Source organism: Clupea harengus, chromosome 5, assembly GCF_900700415.2.
Source record: "Clupea harengus chromosome 5, Ch_v2.0.2, whole genome shotgun sequence".
NCBI classification, from domain to species: Eukaryota; Metazoa; Chordata; class Actinopteri; order Clupeiformes; family Clupeidae; genus Clupea; species Clupea harengus.
In genome coordinates, this window is record NC_045156.1 from 4,737,133 (window position 1) to 4,763,881 (window position 26,749).

At 44.8% G+C, this 26,749-nt stretch overlaps 1 protein-coding gene across 3 annotated transcripts in view; it reads right to left on the minus strand.

Moving 5' to 3' along the window:
* Positions 1 to 26,749, minus strand: part of unm_sa1614 (un-named sa1614) — a 44,458-nt gene that overhangs the window by 2,736 nt on the left and 14,973 nt on the right. For 2 of the 3 annotated variants that reach the window (XR_004163683.2, XM_031567406.2), the window contains exons 8-28: positions 26,262 to 26,337; positions 23,844 to 23,930; positions 23,425 to 23,433; positions 22,738 to 22,838; positions 22,204 to 22,273; positions 21,104 to 21,191; positions 19,717 to 19,765; positions 17,055 to 17,221; positions 15,856 to 15,989; positions 14,834 to 14,925; positions 11,657 to 11,843; positions 9,655 to 9,740; positions 7,621 to 7,736; positions 6,272 to 6,339; positions 5,745 to 5,852; positions 5,040 to 5,310; positions 4,040 to 4,246; positions 3,573 to 3,636; positions 2,957 to 3,018; positions 1,403 to 1,650; positions 794 to 916 (exon numbers count right to left, since the gene is read on the minus strand). Coding sequence is in view for 2 of the 3 variants with exons in the window: in XM_031567406.2 (XP_031423266.1) it covers positions 794 to 916; positions 1,403 to 1,650; positions 2,957 to 3,018; positions 3,573 to 3,636; positions 4,040 to 4,246; positions 5,040 to 5,310; positions 5,745 to 5,852; positions 6,272 to 6,339; positions 7,621 to 7,736; positions 9,655 to 9,740; positions 11,657 to 11,843; positions 14,834 to 14,925; positions 15,856 to 15,989; positions 17,055 to 17,221; positions 19,717 to 19,765; positions 21,104 to 21,191; positions 22,204 to 22,273; positions 22,738 to 22,838; positions 23,425 to 23,433; positions 23,844 to 23,930; positions 26,262 to 26,337 (2,413 nt within the window). In the remaining variant the exon portion in view is untranslated. The remainder of the gene's footprint in view (positions 1 to 793; positions 917 to 1,402; positions 1,651 to 2,956; positions 3,019 to 3,572; positions 3,637 to 4,039; positions 4,247 to 5,039; positions 5,311 to 5,744; positions 5,853 to 6,271; positions 6,340 to 7,620; positions 7,737 to 9,654; positions 9,741 to 11,656; positions 11,844 to 14,833; positions 14,926 to 15,855; positions 15,990 to 17,054; positions 17,222 to 19,716; positions 19,766 to 21,103; positions 21,192 to 22,203; positions 22,274 to 22,737; positions 22,839 to 23,424; positions 23,434 to 23,843; positions 23,931 to 26,261; positions 26,338 to 26,749) is intronic. The other variant, XM_031567407.2, reaches the window with a different exon arrangement.

Consider the following 26,749-nt stretch of genomic DNA (forward strand, 5'->3'; position numbering starts at 1 on the left):
TGGAAGGCGTTATATCAGTCAGGCAGGCCAGGCAGGCCAGGCAGGCCAGGCAGGCGCACGAGAGCTGGTGCAGGGCCCCCATACAGACGCTTCCGTCCGGAAGAGAACAGCAGACAAACAGGCACACAGCTACCCACACAGCTACTCTGCAGATGCTGCTGCTTCTATTAGGTGTGTGTGTGTGTGTGTGTGTGTGTGTGTGTGTGTGTGTGTGTGTGTGTTTGTGTGTGCGCGCGCGTGTGTGTGTGTGTGTGTGTGTGTGTGTGTGTGTGTGTGGGGGGGGTGAGGTGAGAAGAAAGAAACAGAAAGGGAAGAGAGAAGAGGTTTGTGTGACAGAATGTGAGAGAGCGTCTTTGCATGGTGTGTGTGTGTGTGTGTGTGTGTGTGTGTGTGTGTGTGTGTGTGTGTGTGTGTGTGTGTATAGAATAAATGCAAGAAAAACACAGAAAAACAGGAAGTGTGAGCATGTGGAGGGGTAAGAAAGACCATGGGAGGCTGTATGTTTGCGTTTATGTGTGTGTGTGTGTGTGTGTGTGTGTGTGTGTGTGTGTGTGTGTGTGTGTGTATGGACATGTGACTATTTCGGAAAGATCAGTTAACCTCAGAATGACCTCATTAATCTGCATTCAGACAGACAGGCGGGCTCGGGGGAACCACAGATTCAGAGGCCACAAGGAGGCCACTAACTTCTGTGACTGTCATGTCATTTCCATTCAGCTCATCCAGCTGTTATTTTCCTCATCCAGTTGTTATTTTTGGCCACACCACCAATCGGCTTTGACTTGGTACCTACCCACCAATCAGGATCCTCTTCTCCCAGCACCACCAGCACCTCGCCCTCGTTGAAGGTGAGCTCGTCGTGGTGGTCGGCCTGGCAGTCGTAGATGGCCTTCACACGCCGCAGCTTTGGCTTCATCTGTCAAACACATACACACACACACACACACACACACACACACACACGCACACACACACACACACACACACACACACAGGGTCACATAATCATGGCAGAGACAACAGTCCGATACATATACAAGTCTAACCCTCATTAGGTCACATGGTTAGAGACCCAGTGAAGGAATTTCAGTGCCATACTTAATGAAAAAGGGTGTATTAGTCATGAGATTCCTTGAGATTTCAGCAGCCTTTTTCAGTACTGACACAGTTACCACACCGGAGTATCCCTTCAATTATTAACATTTTAAAAGGTATGTTCATGTATGTGTAAAGTTTGTGTGACTTCATCCAGTCACGATCTGAGGCTGGAGGAGATAACCTGTGTTTTCTACAAAAAGTTTCCACTAGTCACCCATCTGGAGGTGCAGTCATCGACCAGGCAGGGGAAGTGAGATGTGGGGTGTGGGCGAATATGAAACATGAGAGTTGCAAGGTCACGCACCAGAGCCCTCCTTGGCAACGGATGTGGCGCGTTGCCATGGTGACATGAGGACGAAGAGGAAGAGGAGCCATTGGACTCCATGCTGAAGGAGCGAGGGGTGGTGGAGGAGAGCGACAGGCCGTGGCCAAGGCCTCCGCCACCGCCGCCACCGCCGCCACCGCTGCTGCTGCTGCTGCCGGACTGATGAGGGGGGGTCTGGTAGAGCAGGTGGGACGAGGCAACGCTGCTCTCGCCATCCAGCCGGTAGCCTACGACAGGAGAAAGACACACACACACACACACACACACACACACACACACACACCCAATCAAGCACGGTGGAACGCAAGCCTTGTTTCTATACCACAGACAAGACACAGACCACATATTCCAGACCACAGCACAAGGTTGAAGCGCCGTGGTTGGTTGTATGAGCACTAGCACTTGCAGTTACTGTATCGTGTGTTTTTTTCCTTTTCCTTTTCATTTCATTCCTCATAAACCTACTGTACAGAGAGGCCTCAAACAAAAGCTGCACCCAAACCACAGTAAAAACCGATACATATGCAACAAGTTCCGACTGTTTTTTCTCTCTTCAGGTTTTTGCATTTCCTGTGAACTGGTGTGCACTCGGTGGGTCCCTCTAGTTGAGAACAGCAGTTCCTACGATGGAGTCCCACTCCCTCTGCACCTCTCCATGCACACGCACACGCACACGCACACGCACACGCACACGCACACGCACACGCACACGCACACGCTGACGCACACGCACACCCGCACACCCGCACACCCGCACAAACTTCCTGAGTTAAAATAATTGCTTATTCAATTCAATTTTATTTATATAGCGCCATACCAATACAATTGTCTCAAGGCGTGTTTTTATCCATCCCATCCATGCGAGGAGGGTGGAGTTGGAAAATACGGAGCCAGTTATCAGGGAAAGCCACATGGAGAGCACATCCTTTTCAGACCACAGGAATATTTTTGGAAAGTTTCTGACACATTACTTGAATTTATAAGTCTATCTTATTTGCACCCAGATTAAAGGCATTATCTGTCCGTGTGCTCCAGTGAATTTCCTTTTGTGTACCTTGCCACAGTTGCCACGTTAAACGAAGGAGACACACACACACACACACACACACTATTTTCTTGTTAAGAAAATGAATGCGGAAGATGGTTAACAGACCAAGAACAAACAAAGAAATCTAACGGATTAAGCACAATAAAAAAAATGTCCACACTCAGATTAAATTCTCAATGACAAATTCTCTGCTGACCACTGACTACAAAGGTTCAATGAAGATACTGGACATATGACTGAGTAAATCCTACAATAGTTTGACTAGCGGGTGAAATACAATGCCATTTTTGAACAGACTAAGAATAAGAGCGGAAAAAAAAACTATGAATGGCTACGAACTGGAAAAAACTGAACTCAACCTGCTCTGGTCTGATCGTTGACATTTCAAAATCCCTACACTAGATGACCTAAGGCCGAGATGAGTAATAAATAATCACTGATTAAACACAAAGACAGGTGTGGAGTGAGCTGGCGGGGACCCGTACCTCGCTCCGGCAGCTCAGAGAGGGAGTTGAGAGCCGTCACAGTGTACTTAGGAGAGCCGGGGCTGCAGGGGGGGGAAAAAGCAATAAGTCAGGAAAATAGCAACCTGCTGGAGAACACAACCACTCACTAAATCATCACAATGGACAGCAGAGGCTATGCAGATGTGCCATAAAGAACGAGCGTGTTCTCAATCTCGTGACAGAAACTGAGGACAAAACGCTATTCCATTAAGGCTGAAATGGTTCATCTCTGTCTGAGCAACTGCATCTACATATTGCCATTAATCTTCGGTGACAACATTAGAGACTTAGACAACGATGAGTCTGTTATCAATTTCCTGACGCAGACGGGGGGGGGGACTACTAGCAGTTCATGTTGCTGTCACTAGAGCTCAGAGTTGTCATGATGTTTCCGGGTGTCTGTGTCTGTGTCTGTGTCTGTGTCTGTGTCTGTGTCTGTGTCTGTGTCTGTGTCTGTGTCTGTGTCTGTGTCTGTGTCTGTGTCTGTGTCTGTGTCTGTGTCTGTGTCTGTGTCTGTGTCTGTGTCTGTGTCTGTGTCTGTGTCTGTGTCTGTGTCTGTGTCTGTGTCTGTGTCTGTGTCTGTGCGTGCACTCACCCACACTTCTGGAAAGAGGAATCGGGCCCGCTGAAGGCTCGTGAACTCACAGGAACACCGTAATCTACACAAGAGAGACACAGGTTGCCATTAGAACCACAGAGGACAAAGGTTTCACATGGAAAATAGAGCTTAACTAATATACTGGACTAATAGCAGCAAATCACTCACAAATCATGCATATTGTACCATAGGGTCAGACCCATTCTTGTATCCACCGCACTCCTTTTGAACATGTTCTCCCTATGTGTATGTGATTTGTGTATGTGTGTCTGAGTTGTATAAGCTACTGGATGTTCTAAATTTCCCTCGGGATAAATAAAGTATCCATCTATCTATCTATCTATCTATCTATCTAAGAGAAGAGTGGAGAGGTGTATGTGTGTGTGTGTGTGTGTGTGTGTGTGTGTGTGGGTGTTTTCTCTCAGTGTGTCTGTTGTGAGGTGATTAGTGTGCATGGCACCCACCAGCGTGTGTATGTCTGGAGGCGTGGGGGCTGTGGGGGACCTGGGGCGTGGGCTCAGAGTAGGTGCGCTTGTGCCGGATGAGAAGGGGAGGGGGCGGGGTCCGCTTCTTACTGCTGCCCCCGCCGCCCATGCTGCCCATGCTGCTGATGACATCAGTCCAGCCCTCTGGGGGGCTGAGGGGGGGTGGAGGTGGTGGCACGTTGGGCACTGAGAAAGACACATGCCACGTGAGGGACAAATTAACACCAGCACAGCTACAAGTGAGGCAGGCAGGCAGGCAGGCAGGAAGGATCCCTCAAACATCCTCACTCTCTCCAATGACAACTCAACAAAAGCAAAGTGAAAAAAGAGAGACAGGAATCCCACAGCAACACCAGCCCCAAACGGAAAATGTCAGCCATAGAATGTTGAGGGTAATGCAACGCTTTGTCCAGGAGATGAGAACTATGCGGTGAGATGTATACCTTAGAGGAGAGAAGTGCGGTGGAAACAAGGACTAGCTGACAGTGACGAGCATTACAGTCTAGGTCAACATTAACTGTATGTGTTGTCTCAAGATGTCCTCTTTGCTTTGCGTTTTACCACTATGTCCTTACACGGATAGAGTTAAAAAAAGGTCTCCTGAGGAAGACAAACCAGACAAATGGGGGAGGGCGAGACAACAGCTGGAAAGTAGTCATGCTGCGTTTACCCATGAGGGGTAGCACTTTAGAAGCTGTCTAACTACATGCACATGAGAACATGGAAAAAAGCCTCAACTTGTTTTGTACATTCGTTGTCCACTTGTGTTCACAACTGAATACATTAACTCTATAAACTATAAACATGGGCCTTGAAACACAACCAAATGTTGACGAAACAATCCTGAGAACCTCTTTTGATGCCATATTGTGCAGAAGACTACAATAAAGCGTGGACGCGCGGGTGACACCTGGTGGCCATGTTGGGTATGACCATCTGAATACAGAACACAGACACGCTGCTCTGTTGTGGGTCTCACCTCTGACCCTGGGTGGTAGGGGGGGCGCAGGTGAAGAGGGTGGGGGTGGCGGGGGGCTGTCCAGGCTGCGAGTGTGAGAGCTGGGGCTGGCGTACACCTCCCTGCGGTGGTCTCGGCCCAAAGCCAGTCTGCGGCCCACGCTGAAGAGTCCCCCGCCTCCGCTGCCGCCTCCTCCTCCTCCTCCTCCTCCTCCTCGGTCCTGACTCAGCATGCTGCTCTGGTACAGGCTGAAGGGACGGCCTCCGGAACGTTCTTTCTTCACTGGGCCCATCTGTGAGTGGGACAGAGTAATAGTTACTTTACTTTGTTTGCCAAATCTCCCAGGGCTGGTGCTCACAGGTTACATGATAACAGGAGAGGTCATGCTGGGTTTAAGACTAGACATTACAAGACAATTTAGCTTTAAGCTGTTTATAAACAACACTTTTTTTTTGCACAGTTTTATGCATTACATGTGTTTTATGTTTTATGCTGAAGTACAATAGGTCTTTTCAGACGTGAAAACTGAAGAAAAAAACAAAAACAAAAAGAGTCAGACATTTTAAAATGTTAATCGTGAACACCTAAAGACACACAGTGCAGAGACACTTATTTGTCGACTATTTATTGAAGGCTACCATTTCTCTTGGCCTGTGCTGCAAATTGCCTTCCATTGGGTGGCGCTAGCTTGTCAGCTACTGATTTTGCATGTGTGCTGATGCCAACCTTGTCATCCAGCTCATCATCACTCTCATACAGGTCCTCCTGCCGCAACCGCCACTCATACTCAACATGGACGTGCATGTTAAACAGGTTATTTTGGGCCTGGTTTATCTGTGGTAGAAGGGAAGATATAAAAAAAGGGAGAGGGAGAATTCACTAAATGCCAATCTTGAGCACTTTTGGTCATTACAGCATGTTTTTTTATAACCACTCCAGTGGATGCATTAGCTGTGAAGCAGTATTGATCCACACAATTAAAGTAAAACCTCTTCATCTCCTCAGCAGTAATATTAATAGCACACAAGCAGACAGTCGGGATCACTATAATAAATAGAGAGTCTGTACTTTAATTCAAGGAGAATCAATCAAAGTGAAGGCCATGAGTCAGCACACAAAAATGGAAGTTGTTCTGATGAGACAACGGAGAGCGTTGGTTATTGCTTACTGGGTGAAGTCGCTCATTTTGTTTAGACTGTGGTTAACAGGCATCTACACGGCACAGTGTTGGACTGGCTTCAGGTCTCACTCACCAGCTCCTCACAGTCAATGTGTTTGAGTTTGTGTGCAAAGTCCAGTCCGGTCTCCCCCGCCTCGTTCTCTGAAAACACAAGCCGTGATTCAATTGGACACACACACACACACACACACACACACACACACACACACACACACACACACACACACACACACACACACACACACACACACACACACACACACACACACACAGAGAGAGAGAGAGAGAGAGAAAAGAGAGAGTAATAATAGAGTTCCAATAAGCCAAAACATTCATTTTGGTCAGCACTTAAAAACATTTGGGTCTGTTCGACTACCATCTATTCTACAGTTTGACGAATAGAAAACCTGAGGCTATGCAGACACGGCTTCCTCACTTCAGTCAGCAGAACGTCCTCCGTGCCATGACTTATTCCTGTGACCTCACAGTTACTTCAATTACTTAAGTGCTCCTCGCAACAATTTATGATCATGCAGGGACTCATTACTGATGAACTTCCCTAATATTTTAAACAAATGACTTCATTACCCGATGGGGCACTACCCAGGCCTGGCGCTGCCAATGCACACATTTCCGCTGTGTTAGTGGCGGTCTGGAAACCTTCGATAAGGGTTTGTTGGGGTTAGGCTTGTTATTTATGGGTACAGGCCATTACATTGAAGGAGATTGGATCAGCTCATTATGACTTGATGGACTCAGTAGCCTGAACAGAAGGCTCTACAGAGAAGCCTACAGTATGAAATGGTGCCTAGGTTTCAGCAAATTAATACAAATAAAATGGTGACTTGAGGATTTCTGGTTAAGCAAACCACAAATAAGTTGTAAGTTTTGGTTTTCACATGTCATTATCTCCTCAATCATCATCTATAGAACTTGCCGTAGCTTGCTGATTGGTGGACCATAAAATCTAAAGTGTCAGTTGAGGGTTTCATAATGAAAACAGAGTTGCAGTGAATTGGAGTCTGGCAGCAACAGAACAGCCACCACAACATTAACATCAAATGAGTCTAGAGCCAACACATCTGGCCGTTATATAAGCCAGTCAAAACGTTTCTAGACGGAGCTCACCATTGTATTATATTTTATACGATGAATGGGTGGCATCAGAACAATAAAACGCCAAAGAAAAGAAATGCAGGGCATTTCAGTTTTTAATGCGAGGTGCGAGGTGCTCTGAACAGACCGACCCCGTCAGGAAATACAGTCAGTGTGACTCAGAGAGAACTCAAAAAGGAGCGCAGACGAGAGAGAGAAAGAGAAAGACTCAGACAGACACATTAGGCAGACAGAGAAGAAAGGGAAGACAAATTAAGAAAAGGTCAAAGAGTTGGGGAGAGGAGGGAAGAGAAAGGGCTCGCTCACTGATATGCGTGTTGGCCTTGGCTCTTAGCAGCAGCTTAAGGCACTCGGTTTTGTTGTGCAAACAGCAGTAGTGCAGAGCTGTGTTCCCGCGGACCGTCTGGGCATCCAGGTTGTTGCTGGGGGCCGAGAGGAGACAAGACGAGATGAGATGAGATGAGACGACAGTAAGGTGTGATGCTCCCTCATGCAGGCTGGAGACTACATGTTAATCTAAATCATGCCTTTTTAAATTGTATTTATAACATGGCTGTGCAAAGAGCTAAATAGCTGACATGAAAAAGTAGTGATATAGGAGGTACCAGTGACTGTTATAGCCAAAGTCAGAGTGCAAATCAAAATACTGCTACACACTAATATTTACATCCAGCTATGTAACACTTAGAAAGTATATCAATCTGATCACAACTGCTCAACTAGTAGAATATGGTTCAATTCAGAGGGAGGACACATACTGATTAACGTATACCTTCCATACTGTTTGTCACCTGTGCTGGAAATCTCCTTTTTGAATTTAGAAACGCTCAAACACACCCAGCAAAGGCTTAAATGTCTATTACCACCATGCAAGTGGAGAGCCAGCTCTCAAGCAGAGCGAGTCCCCGAATAAGAAACACCCCTAGCTTTTGTACTATTCAGTGATTGTACGCGCTCAGTGGTAAGTTACTGTTGGGCAGTGAGGCCTGTTTCACCGTAAGCGGGGGAGGAAAACTAAGAGTGCAGGTAAACAAAGAATAACTTAAAGAACTCTACATATAAAGTTTTCCATTTCATCACCCTTATATACCACAGGATGCACAATGTGTAAATGTCAATGCATTCTCCCCCCCTCTACTGCGGCCTCTGATCTCTAACTCCTACTATTTCCCTTCTCAGTCACTGGAAAACATCAACATCATGTAGGATTTCCGGAGGCCGTTAGGAGTCACTGATGCGGCCATGAGACGCCAGTGGATCAGGCCGAGGGTGAGAGGCTGAGAGGCCCCAGCTGGTGGGAACGTTCCGGCAAAATTACCGCAGATCCCCCCGCATTTCCTCTCTCACACATTCCAGTGTTTCTCCTTTACTGACCTCCGAGGTTCACCCCCACACACACGCACACGCACACGCACACGCACACGCACACGCACACGCACACGCACACGCACACGCACACGCACACGCACACACAAACTGTGAGAGATACTGGCTTCGGCACTAGTTCAACCAGCATTCCAACACAAAAACAAGACGCCAACTTGCTATGCCTGTGCAGCTCTTTGCTTATTAGCACAGCACTTTTTTGCACAGAAGGACATGAACGACAAACCAACCAACTGTCCTGCCAACACACTCAACAACCACAGCTGCAAAGGAAGCAGGCAGGCAATGGCATGTGAAAGCCAATACAGTTTCAGTGGTGTCCACCTGGAGAAACTGGCATGACACCCTGACATTAGAAGAGGTTATTAACGTCTTTTGTGATGGCTATGCTCATCTAATACTTACATAAAGTTTGTGCCCTCTCAAGCAGAGGACTTTTAGAGATCAGAGGGTTTTAGCTGCATCATTTCCTGAGTGCATGTAGGATGCATACGATTGAGGTTACTGCATGTGTTTATCCCTTGACACAAGGTCCACTATAGCCTACTTTGTGTAACAAGATCCAATAAAACTGCACTCAGAACTATGCCACTCAACAACTACATCCAGCTGAATCTGTATGTTTGAGAGGTGCTCTTTAGACACAATACTCCAACCTTTCTGTTACTTTAAAGAAACGGAAAAAAATATTCATAGCAAAAAGCCTTTGTTATTGTGTAATTGCTAACCCTTTTTTATTCAACCATTCATTTTCCCTAAGTACTATACAGATATGGTCTTTAGACAAAACTCCCAAGTTACTTCAAAGAAAGTGAAAACATATCAAAAAGTCTTTGTTAGTGTTAAATAGCCATAAGCTCATTTTAATTCTTTCATAGATTTTCCCTGACTGCTTTTATGGAATGGTACATGGGCGTGGCTCTTTCATCCCTCCTTCACCCCACTCTCTCCCACCTGTTGTGCACCAGGAAGTCCACCATGTGTAGAGAGGTACGGTCAGCCAGCAGCACAGCCTGGTGCAGAGCGGTCTCCCCCTTCTCCTGTTCCCCAAAGACAGAACATTTATGGTTAGCACTGGGGTGGAGCACAAGCATTTCAAATCATCATCATTTCTGAAACAGGCATGGAGCCCTAATACATCTGTGGCAGGTGGGTCGCATTCACTGCACTCAATAGTGGGTTTTCTTGACAGAATAATTACTTTCAGATTTCATGACTTCATCTCATTTTTCCTCTTATAAGAGGCAGTAGCTCTTGTTGTGCTCTGCTGGTAATAATAATAATAATAATAATAATAATACATTTATTTATAAGCACATACACATATTAGCAAACAATCAACATTCAGACAAAGGGGGAAAAAAGATACATATACACACACACACACACACACACATATATATATATATATATATATATATATATATATATATATATATATATATATATATATGTGTGTGTGTGTGTGTGTGTGTGTGTGTGTGTGTGTGTGTGTGTGTGTATATGTATCTTTTTTCCCCCTTTGTCTGAATGTTGATTGTTTGCTAATATGTGTATGTGCTTATAAATAAAATGTATTATTATTATTATTATTATTACCAGCAGAGCACAACAAGAGCTAGTCATGAAAGTCATTAAATCTGAAAGTAATTATTCTGTCAAGAAAACCCACTATTGAGTGATAAATATATATATATATATATATATATATACACACATACACACACACACACACACACACACACACACACACACACACACACACACACACACACACACACACACATATATATATATACACAGGATAGGAGTTTGAAGAGCTGTGTCTTAAGGTGGGATTTAAAGATAGGAGAGTCAATATTACGGATGTCTTCATCCAGAGTTCCAGAGGCGAGGGACAGCACGGCTAAAAGCTCTAAACCACATGGTAGTCAAGCGGGCAGGAGGTATAGTGAGACTGATGGAGGGGGAGGATCTAAGGGTAAGGGAAGGTGGGGAGATGTGAAGGAGATCTGAGAGATACAGAGGTGCTATGTTATCAAGAGTCTTTAAAGTAAGAAGCAGAGTCTTGAAATCGATACAGGGAGCCAATGAAGTTGTTGAAGGACAGGAGTAATATGCTCTATGTAAGGGGTTCTGGTATTGATATAGGCAGCTGCATTCTGAACCAGTTGCAGTTTCTGGAGGAGTTTGTGAGGAAGACCAGAGAGGATAGAGTTAGTCAATATGTGATGTGATCAGAGCATGTACAACAATAGCAGTACAGTACAGTACTCTGTAATGAAGACACTTGCAGCAGCCACCTCATCTGCACTCCTCCAGCTAGAGGTTGGGAATCAAGTGTGATTTGATTCACTGTGATTATTTTGTAGTCTTTTTTTTTTGTTCCTTTTAGATGTGACTGGCTTTTAACAAAAGGCATTGTCTCAAAGCAGTTATACTGAGCTGCTGTTATACTGGGGTCTGAATTTCAGCTTCAGGCAATAATCGAAGGCGATTGGAAAGAGAAAGATCAATACGAAGTAGCCTTGAGGCAATTTTTCAATCCATTCCAGTCTTTTCAATATCAGAACAATGAAACAAGAATGTATTAGGTTATGATTGTGGATAACAATGAGGTGTGGAACAATACATAAAGAATGCAGTGTGTGGACTTTGTTAAACAGTATGTGTAAATGTGTAGGTGCATTTGTGTGTGTGTGTGTGTGTGTGTGTGTGTATGCATTTATCCATGTGGGGGAATGCACATGTTGTATTTTATTGCATGGATTTGTGTGTGCATGTACCGGTACATGTGTGCACATATTAGGATTTGTATGCATGCATGTGTGCATTAACATGCACAATTGTGTGCCAATACGTGCACAAGGATATTTGCAAGAAGATATTTGTGTGTGTGTGTGTGTGTGTGTGTGCGTGTGTGTGTGCGTGTGTGTGTGCGCGTGTGCGTGTGTACCTGCAGTGGGCTGGGCAGTGGCAGGCTGAGGTCTAGTCTCTCCGCGTAGAGGTGCAGCAGGCTGAAGATGTCCCTGCTCCTGACTGCCTCCTGCAGGTGGCGACGCAGCGTGCCTGCAGAGCTCCCACTGTGCTGGGCAAACTGCAGCTCCATGTACTTACACAGGATGTAGTCCTTACGCACAGACCTGCACACAACACAGACCAGTCACTGAGAGCTGTGCAGCCCTGAGCCTCAAGCTCAAAGTATAGTTCTGGGGACATGGTCTGTGTACAGTGCAGTCATCAACACAGTTTTCGTACGGACCGTCTGTGCGGCACCAAAATGTTGTGTCCAAACGCACCTGTGCGCGTTGACCGTGCATGTGCATGCAAGTTTTAAAGCATTGGTTCAGGGGTCAAGAGAAAACCAAATCCATTTATGCTATTTATCAATTTAATCCAAGGTGACTTGCAGTGCAGATGTACTCTCATTAGTATGTGTGTTCCCTGCTAATGGAGACCCGCTGATATAATGAGAGGCTCATTTATTTCATGCTTCTGTGAATCATAGCTGATTAGATTACAAGCAACAGTATTTGAAGGTAGGTAGCTATTGCTGTTTAGATAGGAGTAACCGGTTATGAAAGGGTAGAAAAAATTATGAACCTATAAAAAGAAATAAGAGTCTTTGCTGTAGATTCACACCACACGTAGAGATGTTATTTCGAACACGGCGATTGAGCTTGTGCGCTGAGAGATGTGTAGGCAACAGCAAAACTAGTATACTTTGGAGACTGCACTGCGTGAAGCAGAGTGTGCAGAAGCATACTTGAGCTCTTACTCGACCTCACAGGCTGCATTACCCTCAAAGCTAATGGATATTGCTTCTTAGCTTTGTGATTAGAGCAATCAACTCTTGAAAACTGAGGCAAGATTTGAACCAAGAGGAGGTAAGTAGCCAAACACAAAAACACACACACACACACGCAGACGCACACACACAAACACACACACACACACACACACACGCACCCTCTGGGACACCAGTTTTATCATTGTGGAATAGATGAATAAAAACAATAATAAAGTTTAATTTATGCAGAGAAAGTACAACAGACAAGTGTCTACATGAAATGCAGTTTAACTCTGGAATAATATATATATATATTGACTTTTTGTAAAGGCAAAAGGGACTTGCAAAATAACTACCGTGGCAAATCATCTTAAATAGAAGCACCCCGGAGTACACAATGAACAGAAACTAAAATGGTTCCTCAGTCTGAGAAAAAAGAGAAATGTGGTTCTTTTTTGCTGATGTTGCATAAAGTAGATAAGGGAAGTGAATAGTATTAGAGGTCATGTAGTATAAACACAGTCCTTGTAGCTGCTGACTCTATATGGCACTTACTGTAAAGTCTATCAGCACAAACTTCAAGTTTCACAACACACACGCACACGCACACGCACAAGGGAGTAGCCAGACGTAGCACTAGCCATGGTTTTTCCCTGGGAGAGAGTAGTTACATAGATATATGACTTCCACTGAGAGGAGAGACAAGGCAGCTGGCCTGTTCTCCACCTCTCTCATTATCTGTCTGTGTCTCACAGATACAGCCCAAGACTGTGTGTGAAACAGACAGAGATGCCGGGAGCAGAGCAGTGTGTGTATGTGTTAGAGATAGAGCTATAGAGATCGATACAGTATATAGGGCGAGAAGAACAAAGAGGGACTCCTTTTGTTACTGTTGTCCCCCCATCATGGTTCTAATCCAGTGGGAAGTCAGCTGGAGGTGACAGTCACACTGCACTAAACCACACAGATATCCCATCATTCACAGTCACACTAAACCACACAGATATCCCATCATTCACAGCCACACTAAACCACACAGATATCCCATCATTCACAGTCACACTGCCCTAAACCACACAGGTTTCCATCATTCACAGTCACACTAAACCACACAGATATCCCATCATTCACAGCCACACTAAACCACACAGATATCCCATCATTCACAGTCACACTAAACCACACAGATATCCCATCATTCACAGTCACACTAAACCACACAGGTTTCCATCATTCACAGTCACACTAAACCACACAGATATCCCATCATTCACAGTCACACTGCCCTAAACCACACAGATATCCCATCATTCACAGTCACACTAAACCACACAGATATCCCATCATTCACAGTCACACTAAACCACACAGATATCCCATCATTCACAGTCACACTAAACCACACAGGTATCCCATCATTCACAGTCACACTGCCCTAAACCACACAGATATCCCATCATTCACAGTCACACTAAACCACACAGATATCCCATCATTCACAGTCACACTAAACCACACAGGTTTCCATCATTCACAGTCACACTGCCCTAAACCACACAAGTTTCCCATAATTCATGTTGATACATCAAACTCTGTGGCTAACGACAATGTCTGTTTCATCTCATCCCAGTTTATCTATAAAAAAAACATCTGAATGGAAAGACTTGTGAAGTAAGCCAATTCAGTACGCCCTGCTACGGTCATGACTGACTGTGGCTTATATTGAATAACTGAATACAAACGGCATCAAAAGAATGTAGCATGGTTTATTCTGTTTCTCAAGTATATCATTAGAATCGACAATGAGACAAGAATCAGAGATGGGTGGATGAGAGCAAGCAATCGCATCGAAATATGGCTATTTGTGCACTGATTCGTTTTAAACTGACATGGGAGTCGAACCGTGATGCTAAGCACACTGCAAATGATTGCCTGAAAACAGTGCCTGTACAATCCGCATCAGTTTTGCACTAGACTGTGCTGTGGATCCCAACTGCTGGTGAATGACTCAATGATGTTGTTATGGCCAAATGGCTCATCAGATGAGTGGCACAGAGCCTGCGACAGACAAGCAGAGTGGTCTGAGATAGATAGATAGATAGATAGATAGAGAGAGGAAGAGAGAGGAAGAGAGAGTGAGAAAGTGGGCAAGAGAGGGAGGGAAACAGACAGAGAAAATATATAAAGAGATAGAGGGAGAGAAGGAGAGAGGGAAAGAGAGAAGGGAAAGGCCAACAGTAAGAGATGATAGAGAGAAAGTCAAATAAAGTGAGAGATAGCGCATGAGAGGGAGAGAGAGAGCGGCAGACAGGCAGGGGGATTTGACAGATGCTCATCACTCACATGTCGCTCTCGGCTCTGGGCTTCAGCGAAGGGCTCGGCAGATTGGCCTCTACGATCTCGTTAAAGCCAGAGTTCCCAACGTTCTTCGCCAACTGCAGGAGCAGAGAAGTATATCAAGATGTACACTCAGACTGAGTCAATGAGGGTGTGTGTGCATGTATGTGTGTGTGTGTGTGTGTGTGTGTGTGTGTGTGCGTGTGTGCGTGTGTGCGTGTGTGCGTGTGTGCGTGTGTGTGTGTACTCGCACGTGCGTGCATGCGTGTAAATGACAATCCCAAAATGTTTTTCTGAGTAATACTGATTGAAGTTGACTTGAACAATATGCTGGAATGAAAGGAAGCTAGAGAGGAATCAGGGCTGAGACAGCAGGTAGGACTGGCCAGGGCCAGAGAGCGCATGAGTGTGTGAGCGTGTGCTGGCAGCCGCTGGGCCAGCTGATACCGTTTAACGCTCACACTGATGGCCAGCTGGTGGATGAGGTGGTGAGGGACAGACAGACACACACACACACACACACACACACACACACACACACACACACACACACACACACACACACACACACACACACACACACACACACACACACACACACACACACACACACACACACACGCTCAGTCCCACCAGCATATGCATCAGCTTTACAGAGATCAGCCACAGGCTCTCCCTCTGCTTGCGTTTCCTCCATCATGCCACTGTCTTTCGGCTTCACTAAAGACTAAAGCAGCCGTCTCATGTGTGCACTACAAATGCTGCTAAGCCTTTGGTGTTTCTCTGAAGCCGTTGCATCTGCTTACAGTGTTCTTGACACAAGGAGCATTTCTAGCTTAGAAGGAGCATTCCACCGCTACTGCATTTTTAACATCTTTTCACCCAAAATTAAACTTATATGGATTGGGCTGTGTTCCTTGCCAGTGTTAAATGTCACTATTTATCAGGTCTCCTCTGACTATCACCTCATTGCATTTCTGTGTGAGTGTGAATGACAGCAGTGTGATTGGGGCAGTGTGGGGGCTCACCAGCAGCTCTGAGGTGCCCAGTTTGTCCAGGCAGAGGGACTGGATGCGGGAGTAGTGCACCCCCATCTCCCTGTGGATCCCCGAGCACTCAATGCATGTCAGGATGCCTAGGTTAGTGGAGATCCATTCAGGGTCTGGAGACGGACAACGCAAACATGTTAGAAGAGCTATGCAGATACACCCTGGCAAAATGTCGCTGGTTTCCATCAGGTGAATATGTGAGTATAAAATGTGAGCAATGCACCCACTTCCGTATTGTACACGTTCAGACACAAACTCAAAAACTGATGTACCATGTTAGCAAAAGCAATTACATACTATATATGTGATATAGGCAGACAATAAAAAAAAAATTGATAAACATAAACACATTTTTAAAAGTCTTTAAAATATATGTATATCCATAAAATGAAAAAAAAAAAAAAAACATGAGATTATGAGGATTATAACAGCAAGAAAACCGCTACTAATGGAGAAGTTAATTTCCAATTTATTTCTCATTTCAGGGTTTGGGGAGCAGAGACATTCTGGCAGGCGAGAGGGTGTGAAAGAGAGATTATGAACACAGGACAAAAACAAATGCTTATTCTCAATTAACTTCTGGCCAGAATATAAACACAGAATGGCAGAGTCCACATTTTATTGGCGCAGACTTCAGCGAGAGAACATTACACATAATTGACTAGCGCTTCACAACATTTAGTGCAATAGACAGTCAGAGTCAGACCATCAACAATTCAAGCAACGCAAAGTCTAATTTGACAAAGTACACTTGAGAATGTCTTTAAAAACACACATAAGGGTTGGTGCAAAACTCATTAAAAACTCCATCATCCCATTTATGCCTCTATTATTCTCAGCACAGTCAGTCAGATTGATTTGCTTAAATACGGACCTTGAACCGTCTTAATGACACTCCTCTTCTGCCATTTAAAACACAAACTCAAAGACACAAACACACCTTTCCTAACACAGGAACATATGTATTGAAACACACAGATATGGAGCAAAAATACTCTCACTTTCACACAGCCAAAAAATACAAAACACAACACACACACAAGGACATATAAAATCCGATTTTTAGACACACCAAAATACTCTCACACAGACATATACGCTCCCTCTCTCCCAAACACACGCATGGACAAATTCATATCCACTGTCTCACACTCAGGCACACCCAGAGTGTGTGTTACCTGGTGCTCCGCAGTCGCAGCAGATGTGGTTGCCGGGCATGCGTCTGATGTCATCAGTGATGGCCCGCGTCAGGTCATCTACGCTGCTCTCCCCACCAGCGGTGCGCCGCTCGTCCAGAGCAACATTCAGCGCCTCCTGCTTACTGTTGCTCAGCACCGAAATCCAGCTGGCATACACAGACATATATATATATATATACAGACACACACACACACACACACACAGACACACACACACAGACAAACACAAACACACACAGTTTATTAAAATTTATATTCTCATCCAGAGCCATGTACAATGCCTCCAGCTTATTGTTACACCGAGATACAGTTCACTCACACTCACACTCACACACACTCACACACACATGTAAATTCAGTTTAAAAGATGTAATATCGGGCCAGAGATTGTTTGTCTGGTTGAGTATGCGACTGTCTCTGTGCATGCTGTAGAGGAAGTGGTTATTCCCATGGGCACCTGGGTTTAATAAAAGTCCCTCAGAGCCACGGTGTGAAGAGTTTATATATTATGCATATTTGTGCACTCCCCGCAGCAAGCACTAGCAATAAAAAGAAAACCAGAAGCAATTCAGGTACCGATGGGAAACATAGAAGTACTACGTTTGTTTTTTCCGTGATTCCTACCATGGCCTTTCGAATGCTCTGGTCTAGTCAATACAAAAGAGTCTTTTCTACCTCTTCTGTCTCCTTGTCATGACCTTAGATACACAAAATGTCTGGCGCACAAACGGATTCAGATTTATTTAATCCATTCGCCTCCTCAATGTTCCCACTCTGAGTATGAGTCAGACGAGGTGGGCTTCAAGGCTTCCCCCCTTTAGAATCAATTTGCTCTCCGTTTCATTTGACTTTTGTGTCTTACTCTGGTGGCTCACTTCACCTCATTCCTCAAAAGGAATTATCTCAATCTAGCACTTATTCTCATGCAGGTTCTCACCTCATGTAAGAAACTGAAGGCTTAAAATGGCTACGTATGAGAATAACCAGTGTTGAGGCCTAAGTCTAGACAAAGGTCATGTTAGAAACGTGACGGCTAGTCTGAAGATCAGAAAAGAAGTCAAAAGTATGAAGAAAGACCAAACAGAAGACAAGAATAAAGTGAAGATCCATGTTCTGATGACAATTAATTCTCATTAGCTTCTGTGCTTTGGCAGTTAGAATGATTGAGAGACTGATGTCATCATGCTGTCCAGATATTTCAGTGGGAATGCAGACAAACTCATCAGCCAATGAGATTCGCAAAGCATTCGTGATGGAGATAATTTCCAAACACTGTTAATGACTTAAGAATATAATAATCAAGTGCCTTGTATTATTAATTACCTTATATGAATCATGTACTTATGTAAGCAGGAACATGGCTTTTCTGTGTTTCTGCGTGTGTGTAACTTAGAATATTAGGTGCCACTTAGTCTGCACATGTACAAGAGCATGTTTAGACCAGAGGTGATAAGAAGGTTCGAACTGTGCTTCTTCCGACCTTGCAAAACTTCCATCCTTGCCTCGGACATCAGAAATCCACCACGTGGTTATCCCTGCTGAACGCTCAACTTCTGTCTATATAAACCTTGTGCGATGTGTTTATCATTGCTTCACTTTCAGCCTTGTGCTGGGAGTGAGCCCGATTGCAATTGTTGTTTGTCTAATAAATATACTTATATGCAGCTCCGGAGTCCTGAGGTAACTAGGGTGAATTTTCACCTATCAATTCGTCTGCTGCATATCCTGCACAGAGTGCTAGCATTTTAGCAAAACATAGAAAAAAACGTGTTTGAGAGAAAGTAAGAGAAAAAGAGAGATGGAGAAAGACTACGACTTTGTGTATGTGTGTGGGCACATCTCACTGGGGATGTTCGCAAAGGCAAATTTGGTTTGCATGTGCCAGGGTTGAGTTATCAAATGGTGCGAATGACTGAAAATGTGTGACAGACATTTAAGCATGGGGGAGTATGATATAGTCTATGTGAGCCTTTGAGTGATTGTGTGTGTGTGTGTGTGTGTGTGTGTGTGTGTGTGTGTGTGTGTGTGTGTGTGGTGTACAGGCCCTTCCTTATCCGCTTGATTCTACACTGCCCAGAGGGATCACTGAAGAGTGGCTTGGAGAGGGACACGCTTGGGTAGATAAGCACACTGCCCTGTTAGAGGCAGTGGCCACGGAAAGCCTTTTAAGTGTGTGTGTGTGTGTGTGGCTTTGCATAAGAGCAACTGTGTCTTTGTGTGTATGTGTGTATATAGTGTATGTGTGTGTGTGTGTGTGTGTGTGTGTGTGTGTGTGTGTGTGTGTGTGTGTGTAAGCAGGGGGGGTTCGTGGGAGCACATCACATTCATCCAGAGATCTTTCGCTTCCATGTACATCTGAAGATGCATGTGTGCATGCATTCACATCTCTATGCAGCTTCAGCATGAGCAACGCTCAACCACTGACATTTTCAGACATACAAGCATAGAAAAGCATCATGTAGAAATGTGGTGCATTTATTCGGCAGGGGATAACATGGGGTTAGGGTTAGGGTTGGTTTGGGTGAGGCCAACCAGGCCAACCACATGCACAGGAAACAGTGGGACATCTTTTAACCATTCATGATTTGGTTTCTGGTTGTTTGGTTTTGATGTCAAACAAACAAACAAACAAAATACTTACGCCACACAGTCCGGCTCATCCTCCGCCAGAAAATGATATGTTCGATTATCTGAAAAGACAACAACACACACACACACACACACACACACACACACACACACACACACACACACACAGACACAAACAAACAAACAAATACAAATATTTAGACATGCACAACCACGAATCAGCAGACACAGGCTTTCTAAGAGGCTTTCCTGCTGAGTGCCTGTGTGTTACTGTGGTTCCCACCAGCATAATCAATTCCAATGTATTAACTATTCATTGTACCCTCGGCACCATTGTAAATGAGGGTCTTATTCCTCAATATGTTTTCTGAGGCTTAAATAAATCAATCAATCAATCAATCAATCAATCAATCAATCAATCAATAATCAACAACACTTCGCACCCACACAGCGCTGAGTTCAGATGCGAGAGCGCAGCCAACGGCACAACCACAACCCACTCAAACTTCACACAAGCCATTTCAGGCTGGAAGATCTGTTTATCCAACACAGTGACCTAGAAGCGGTTCAGCTGCCACAAGTTTTATTTTCTTTGCAAGGAGTTTCCCAAGTTAGCAGTGGAGTGATTGCACCCAAACAAAACAATTCATTTAATTTAATTTCTCAAAGTGAGATCTCTATAGAGATGACAGTTGACTGCAGTAATAACCCTTTATGGGTTATAACCCATAATAACCCAAATGCCCATATAAAAGCACTGGCATACAGCAGTTTGAGGAACTCTGCTTGACAAGTGTAAGAGTGAGCTCAGTGAAGGCCTCTGTAGTGTATGAAAGCTACTGAAATGAGAGTGATATGCATGCAATGCAGCAGGTCCCTGTAGTTATGCAACTCCATGACAATACATGCTTCAGGGTACGTGTGTGTGTGTGTGCGTGCCTGTGTGTGTGTGTTTGTGTGAGAGAGTGTGTGTGTGTGAGAGAGAGAGAAAGAAAGAAAGAGAGGGAGATATAGAGTGAGTCCGACTGAGTCCAAGTGTGTGTGTGTGTGTGTGTGTGTGTGTGTGTGTGAGTGTTTGTGTGTGTTGCGCATCCATCCGCATGATTATGTAATACTTGACCTGACCCCTAAAATAGCTGGAGGTTGGGATCTACTGTTGCGGAGTCTTTAGTTTCCTGGCTTGCTTTAATTCGATCAGCACTACGAGAGCCCAAATGGGTGTAAAATTGGGTTATTTATCATGATGGTCATTGTGTGGTATATAACTACAGAGAGACTGGGGACGTGGTGTGTATATTTGCCTGTGTGTGTGTAAACTTGATTGTTTGTGTGTCTGTGTATGCTTTGGCCTGGTTTTGAATTTGTGTATGCATACTGTGTGTGTGTGTGTGTGTGTGTGTGTGTGTCTCCGCTGCTGTGCGTGTTTGCTTGGGACATACGGGAGATGAGGTCGAAGCACTTCTTGTCCTCCAGGCTAGGTTTGACTTGGCAGGTGAGCAGGTTTAGTTTGGCCGGCGCTTTGTTGGGCTGGAGTAGAGAGAGCAGAGGACAAGACAGTTATCACCACACTTCCACTTCCTGTCTGCTCTGTAGGCCACTCGCCCACCCACTCACTCACTCACAGGTCCTCCCCACACTGCTCCTCTATGCCTTCCACTCTAAAACCAGGCCACACACTTTTTTTATGCACCCCTTTTAAGGTTTAGAGGTGGTGGTGTCGGTGTCGTTGTATGGATGTCTTTATGAAAGACAGCTGACAGTGAGACTTGATTCAAGAAAATAACAGGGCAGGGAGAAGTGGAAGTCACAACAGCAGCACAACAAATCATTTAAATCTGTCAGGCTGTTATGTTGACAGTGACTGTGTTCATACTACTAGCCACATAGGTGAAGGGGAGACAGTGTTGCACTTTTCTTTTAGATGTAGGTATTTGGGTATATGTTTTTGAACATGTAAGTCAAGATGGCTCCAACACCTCCCGATCAATTCATGAAGAATACCACCTTCTGCTGTCAAAGATTTACTACCTACTACTACGGATAGTCTTTATTTAAAGACTTTAATAGCAAAGTCTTTATTAAAGCTCAAACTGTCTACATTTAAAATGAAATGTTGACTAAGGGGCCAGTGCCACTGAGGGGAGTCCCTCTGAGAACTCTGACACACTGTTTAACCAACAGCACCGAAGGCAATAAAGAGGTCTGGGGTGTGTGTAACTGTCTACAGGTCAATGGCGTACTACAAAAGGGTCATGTGGGTTAAAAAGCACTGAATTATAGATGATGTGTATTATTCTGATTCATTACATGCGACCAGCAACTAGTAAGCTGGGTCCTACATTATTGCATTATGAATTATTAATGCTCCTCTGTGTTAAATGGATGGCCCGTGGTGCATATTTCAAAGTGGAATTACTGAGAGATACTGAAAGAGAAAGAGAGAGAGGTTGAGAGAGTGAAAGACCACCTGGTGAATGACTAATATAAACAGACACATGTGGACTGTGACTCAGGCTGTGGCTGCTCTTAATAAACTCACGGTTCCATGAGCGATGGTCAGATAGCAGTTCTGCACGGTGCACTTCCTCTTCTGCCACATCCTCCTCAGCCTGCCCGAGACAGACAACAATCAGTGAAGCACATGAGCTGCTTTAGCCTAGCACTCAAGACAGGCCCAAGAATAATGAATTATTAATGCCCAACGCATATAGGACAACGGAACAGTTCTAGGAGGGTATAACTGATGACATTCTGTGTAAGTAGTATCCATCCCAAATAACTAGACTTTGCCCATTCAACTTGTATGGGGGCAACAGAACCAAGACAGTACCAGAATACATGTTGGCACTGCAGTGGCTCTGGATATTACATCAGCGCTCTGACATACCCACCAGCTAGATTTACATGATCAAATTTGTCATCTCTGAATAATGGGCTTGTCAGAACAAACTTGTATGTGGTGCATGGTGTCCAAGGGGGTTACAAAAATAATGTTAGCATATAATGAAAACTGTGTGTACGTGCGTGCGTTTGTGCGTCTGCGTATGTGTGTGTGCTAGTGTTGGTGCATTACCCATCGCTCTTCTTGTAGAGGTATCCAGATTTTTCTGTGCCATACTGTTTGTTTCCCTGGAGCTGATGCATACTGTACACAGTCTGTTTGCTAAGCGAGTCCTGCCGCACACACACACACACACACACACACACACACAAACACACACGTAAGCACACACGCAAACGATTTTATTGGTGTCTCTTCAGTGTACACCAAGGACAAACACCTACGCCACGCTATTGACAAGTTTCTCAATTGGATTCGAGTTGAATTCCTTATGCCCACATTAACACACACAAGATTGGGATCTGTCTCCGTGCAGCTCAGAATAACAATGCATCCCCATGCACACAGTTAAGCCATTGGTAATGACAGATGCAATTCAATAAGCACACATGAATGTGAAAGAAATAATCAAACACAAGCTTAATGTGTTTTGTGAATGAATGTGAAATGTCATTTCAAAAAATAAATAAACTTATGCGCTACATCATATAAACCAGTCACATGAGACAGCATGTGATAAAGAGGATGTGACAAGTACTGCAACATGCTGTGAAGAGCGAAGCAGAAAAGCAGAAAAACAACACGGTATAGAAACAAACATGAGCTGCAGCTATGCTTTAGAGCCATACGGAAGGCAATGTGTGGGGGTGAATCATGCCCTGTGAGAGGAAAAACAGCAAACATGGCATGGCAACTTACTCTTCTAGGCTGCAGTTTGTGACGCAGTGAAACACAAAATTCCAGGTCAGTATTTGCACCTTGGACTGATGTTTCAAAGCTTCTAACACATGAACCCTGTGTATCTGTGTAGTGTGTGTGTGTGTATCTGTGTAGTGTGTGTGTGTGTATCTGTGTAATGTGTGTGTGTATATCTGTGTAGTGTGTGTGTGTGTGTGTGTGTGTGGGGGGGGGGTGTATCTGTGTAGTGTGTTAGTGTGGGTGTGTGTGTCTGTGGTGCGTGTGTGGTGCGTGTGTATCTGTGTAGAGTGTTAGTGTGTGTGTATCTGTGTAGAGTGTTAGTGTGTGTGTGTGTGTGTGTGTGTGTGTGTGTGTGTGTGTGTGTGTGTGTGGTGCGTGTATATCTGTGTAGTGTGTATAGTGTGTGTGTATCTGTGTACCTCTTTGAGTTCAGGCTGTAGTGAAGGTCTGAGCTGGTCTCTGAGGGCACACAGCTGTCGTTTCTCCTCATCCTGGTGGTGCTTAATCTGCACACACAGCCGCCACTCAATATGTGACTAAAGTCATCACACACCACTATATACACACCTAACAAACAAGACAACCTCTGCAGACACACACACACACACACACACACACACACACACACACACACACACACACACACACACACACACACACACACACACACACACACACACGCACACACGCACACACGCACACGCACACGCACACAAACCCTTTTAACACACTACTACTAACACAGCATATCTGCACACACACACGCACACACACACGCGTGCACACACACACACACGCGCACACACACATGCGCACTCACAAACACAAACACACTGAAGTATCACAAATGGAGGCACTCCACTCCTCTCCTCACACCAATCACACATCATATACTAATTCGACACATTCACACTCACATCTCCCACGATGCGCATTTACACCCACTCAAACAGGAGAGGTATACACCCACTCATAGAGGAGAGGTATACACCCACTCATACAGGAGAGGTATACACCCACTCAAACAGGAGAGGTATACACCCACTCATACAGGAGAGGTATACACCCACTCATAGAGGAGAGGTATACACCCACTCATAGAGGAGAGGTATACACCCACTCATACAGGAGAGGTATACACCCACTCATACAGGAGAGGTATACACCCACTCATACAGGAGAGGTATACACCCACTCATACAGGAGAGGTATACACCCACTCAAACAGGAGAGGTATACACCCACTACTCCAGCAAACGCCTCTGAATGAATGGGCCCCATCATAATCATCATCATCATCATCATCATAACGATGTAGCCAGAGAGCCTGAGGGGGGAACCACACGGCCGTCTGTACATCAGGAGCAACGAGCCGCAGCCATCTGGCCAGCGGTGACCAGCACCAGAACAGTGAGTGTGAGCGCCAGCCAGGCCATTTCACAGCGATGGGAAATAAACCCCCTCTGAAGCTAATCAGATTAGAGAGAGAGAGGGGAGAAAGCTAGGAGGATTTGGGGGGGGGGGGCAGATTAGCTGGACAGAGGTATGATTCTTAAGTGAGTGTGGAGGTTTTGTTCTTGTTTTGCTAAAAGGGGGGGGGGGGGGGGGTGGCGGGAGGGGGGCGATGGAAAATGAGAGAGAGGCTTTGCTGTCCTCTGCCACATGCAGTTTTTGCTTGGGGTGGCTGATCTGTGTGCTTTAACATGTGAAGGGAGAGGCACACAGGGCATGCAGATGAGAGAGAGAGAGTGTGTGCGTGTGTGTGTTACCATTTATGCTTACAGTTATGTACGTGTGTGTCTTTGTCATATGTTAATATGAATGTGTGTGTGTGTGTGTGTGTGTGTGTGTGTGTGTGTGTGTGCACGTGTGTGTGTGTTCGTGAGCAGGCAGGTGCATCCATGTGTGCATGTAAGTCTAATTTCAAAGGCACGTGAGGACTGCGGAGGACTGCTGACGAGACCATTGGCCACACACACACACACACACACACACACACACACACACGGTATGGCATACCCGACGGCCTTTTGTGTGAATGAAGGGATAAAAGGAGAGGGAGGGAAAGAGGGAAAGAGGGAGGGAGGGAGGAGGAGGAGCGGCGCACTCCACAGCTGAAGGCACAGGAGTTTCCCTCTGATCTCTACATCCCAGCTCACATGAAGATATACAGCAATAATGCATGACCCACTCCCAATTAAAGCATCTTTACATGCACCTCTGTGATTGAACATATGTGTGTGTGAGAGAGAGAGAGAGAGAGAAATGTGTGTGTTGATCATATGTTAGTGTAGAATGTGTGCACATGTGTGCACCTGTGAGGGCTTAAGGGTCATGCATGTCTCCATAGTGATGTTGAGTCAGTCCACTGCCAAACGTGTGCTTGGCATTCCAATGGCCCTGAGGCAGTCTCATCTCAGTCTCATCTGAGCAAAGGAAAGGAAACCACGGTAACCTGTGGCGGGCTGATTTATCTCTAATCGCCTCTTAGCGTCATAGCAGCTACGTGATCTGAAACGCAATATGCTGCTTTAATCTATTGTTTGAAATGGCGGAGGTACTTCTCTAAGTGGATAAAAGTACATGAGACAGGCTGCACATAGCAGCAGCACAGGTGCATTACTGCACAGGTTTTAATGGTGCAAGTCGTATTACAGAAATACAATAGATAGGAGCCTATATGTGGTTTTCACTAGAGATATCCCAGTGCATCACCAACTCCAGTGATCACAAAACACACACACACACAAATATATGTGAATGTGCGCACACCCACACACGTACACACACGTACACACACATACACACACACACAACACACACACAGTTTCACTAACTTGAGTGAGTTCCCCTGTCAGGTTGTCAATGTATTGCTTCAATCTGTCTGTGGCCACCAGGCACTCCTGAAAAAAACTGACAGAGAAATTGGATTTAACCTTTACACTCTGGACTGTCAATAACATCAAAGGTTAAAAAGGGCAAACAAAGAGATCTCGAAACTCGAAACAACGCAAACCTGCTACATATTCCTTTCCACAGTAATAATAATAAACTTTATTTGTATAGCACCTTTCATACAAAACAATGCAGCTCAAAGTGCTTAAAAGTAAGTAACAGAAAGGTTCAAAATGAATTTGTGTTTCAAAGTCTGGATGCAAGGTGCTGTTTTAAGATCAATTGAATCCCTCTGCAATTATAATTATATGCAATTAAATTATATTTCTATATGAATGTACATACACACACACGTACACTATGATGCATCTATTTGTTGGCCAGATATCATGGCAATGCCTGTGAGTTTTTGCGAGACTGCCATCAAGCA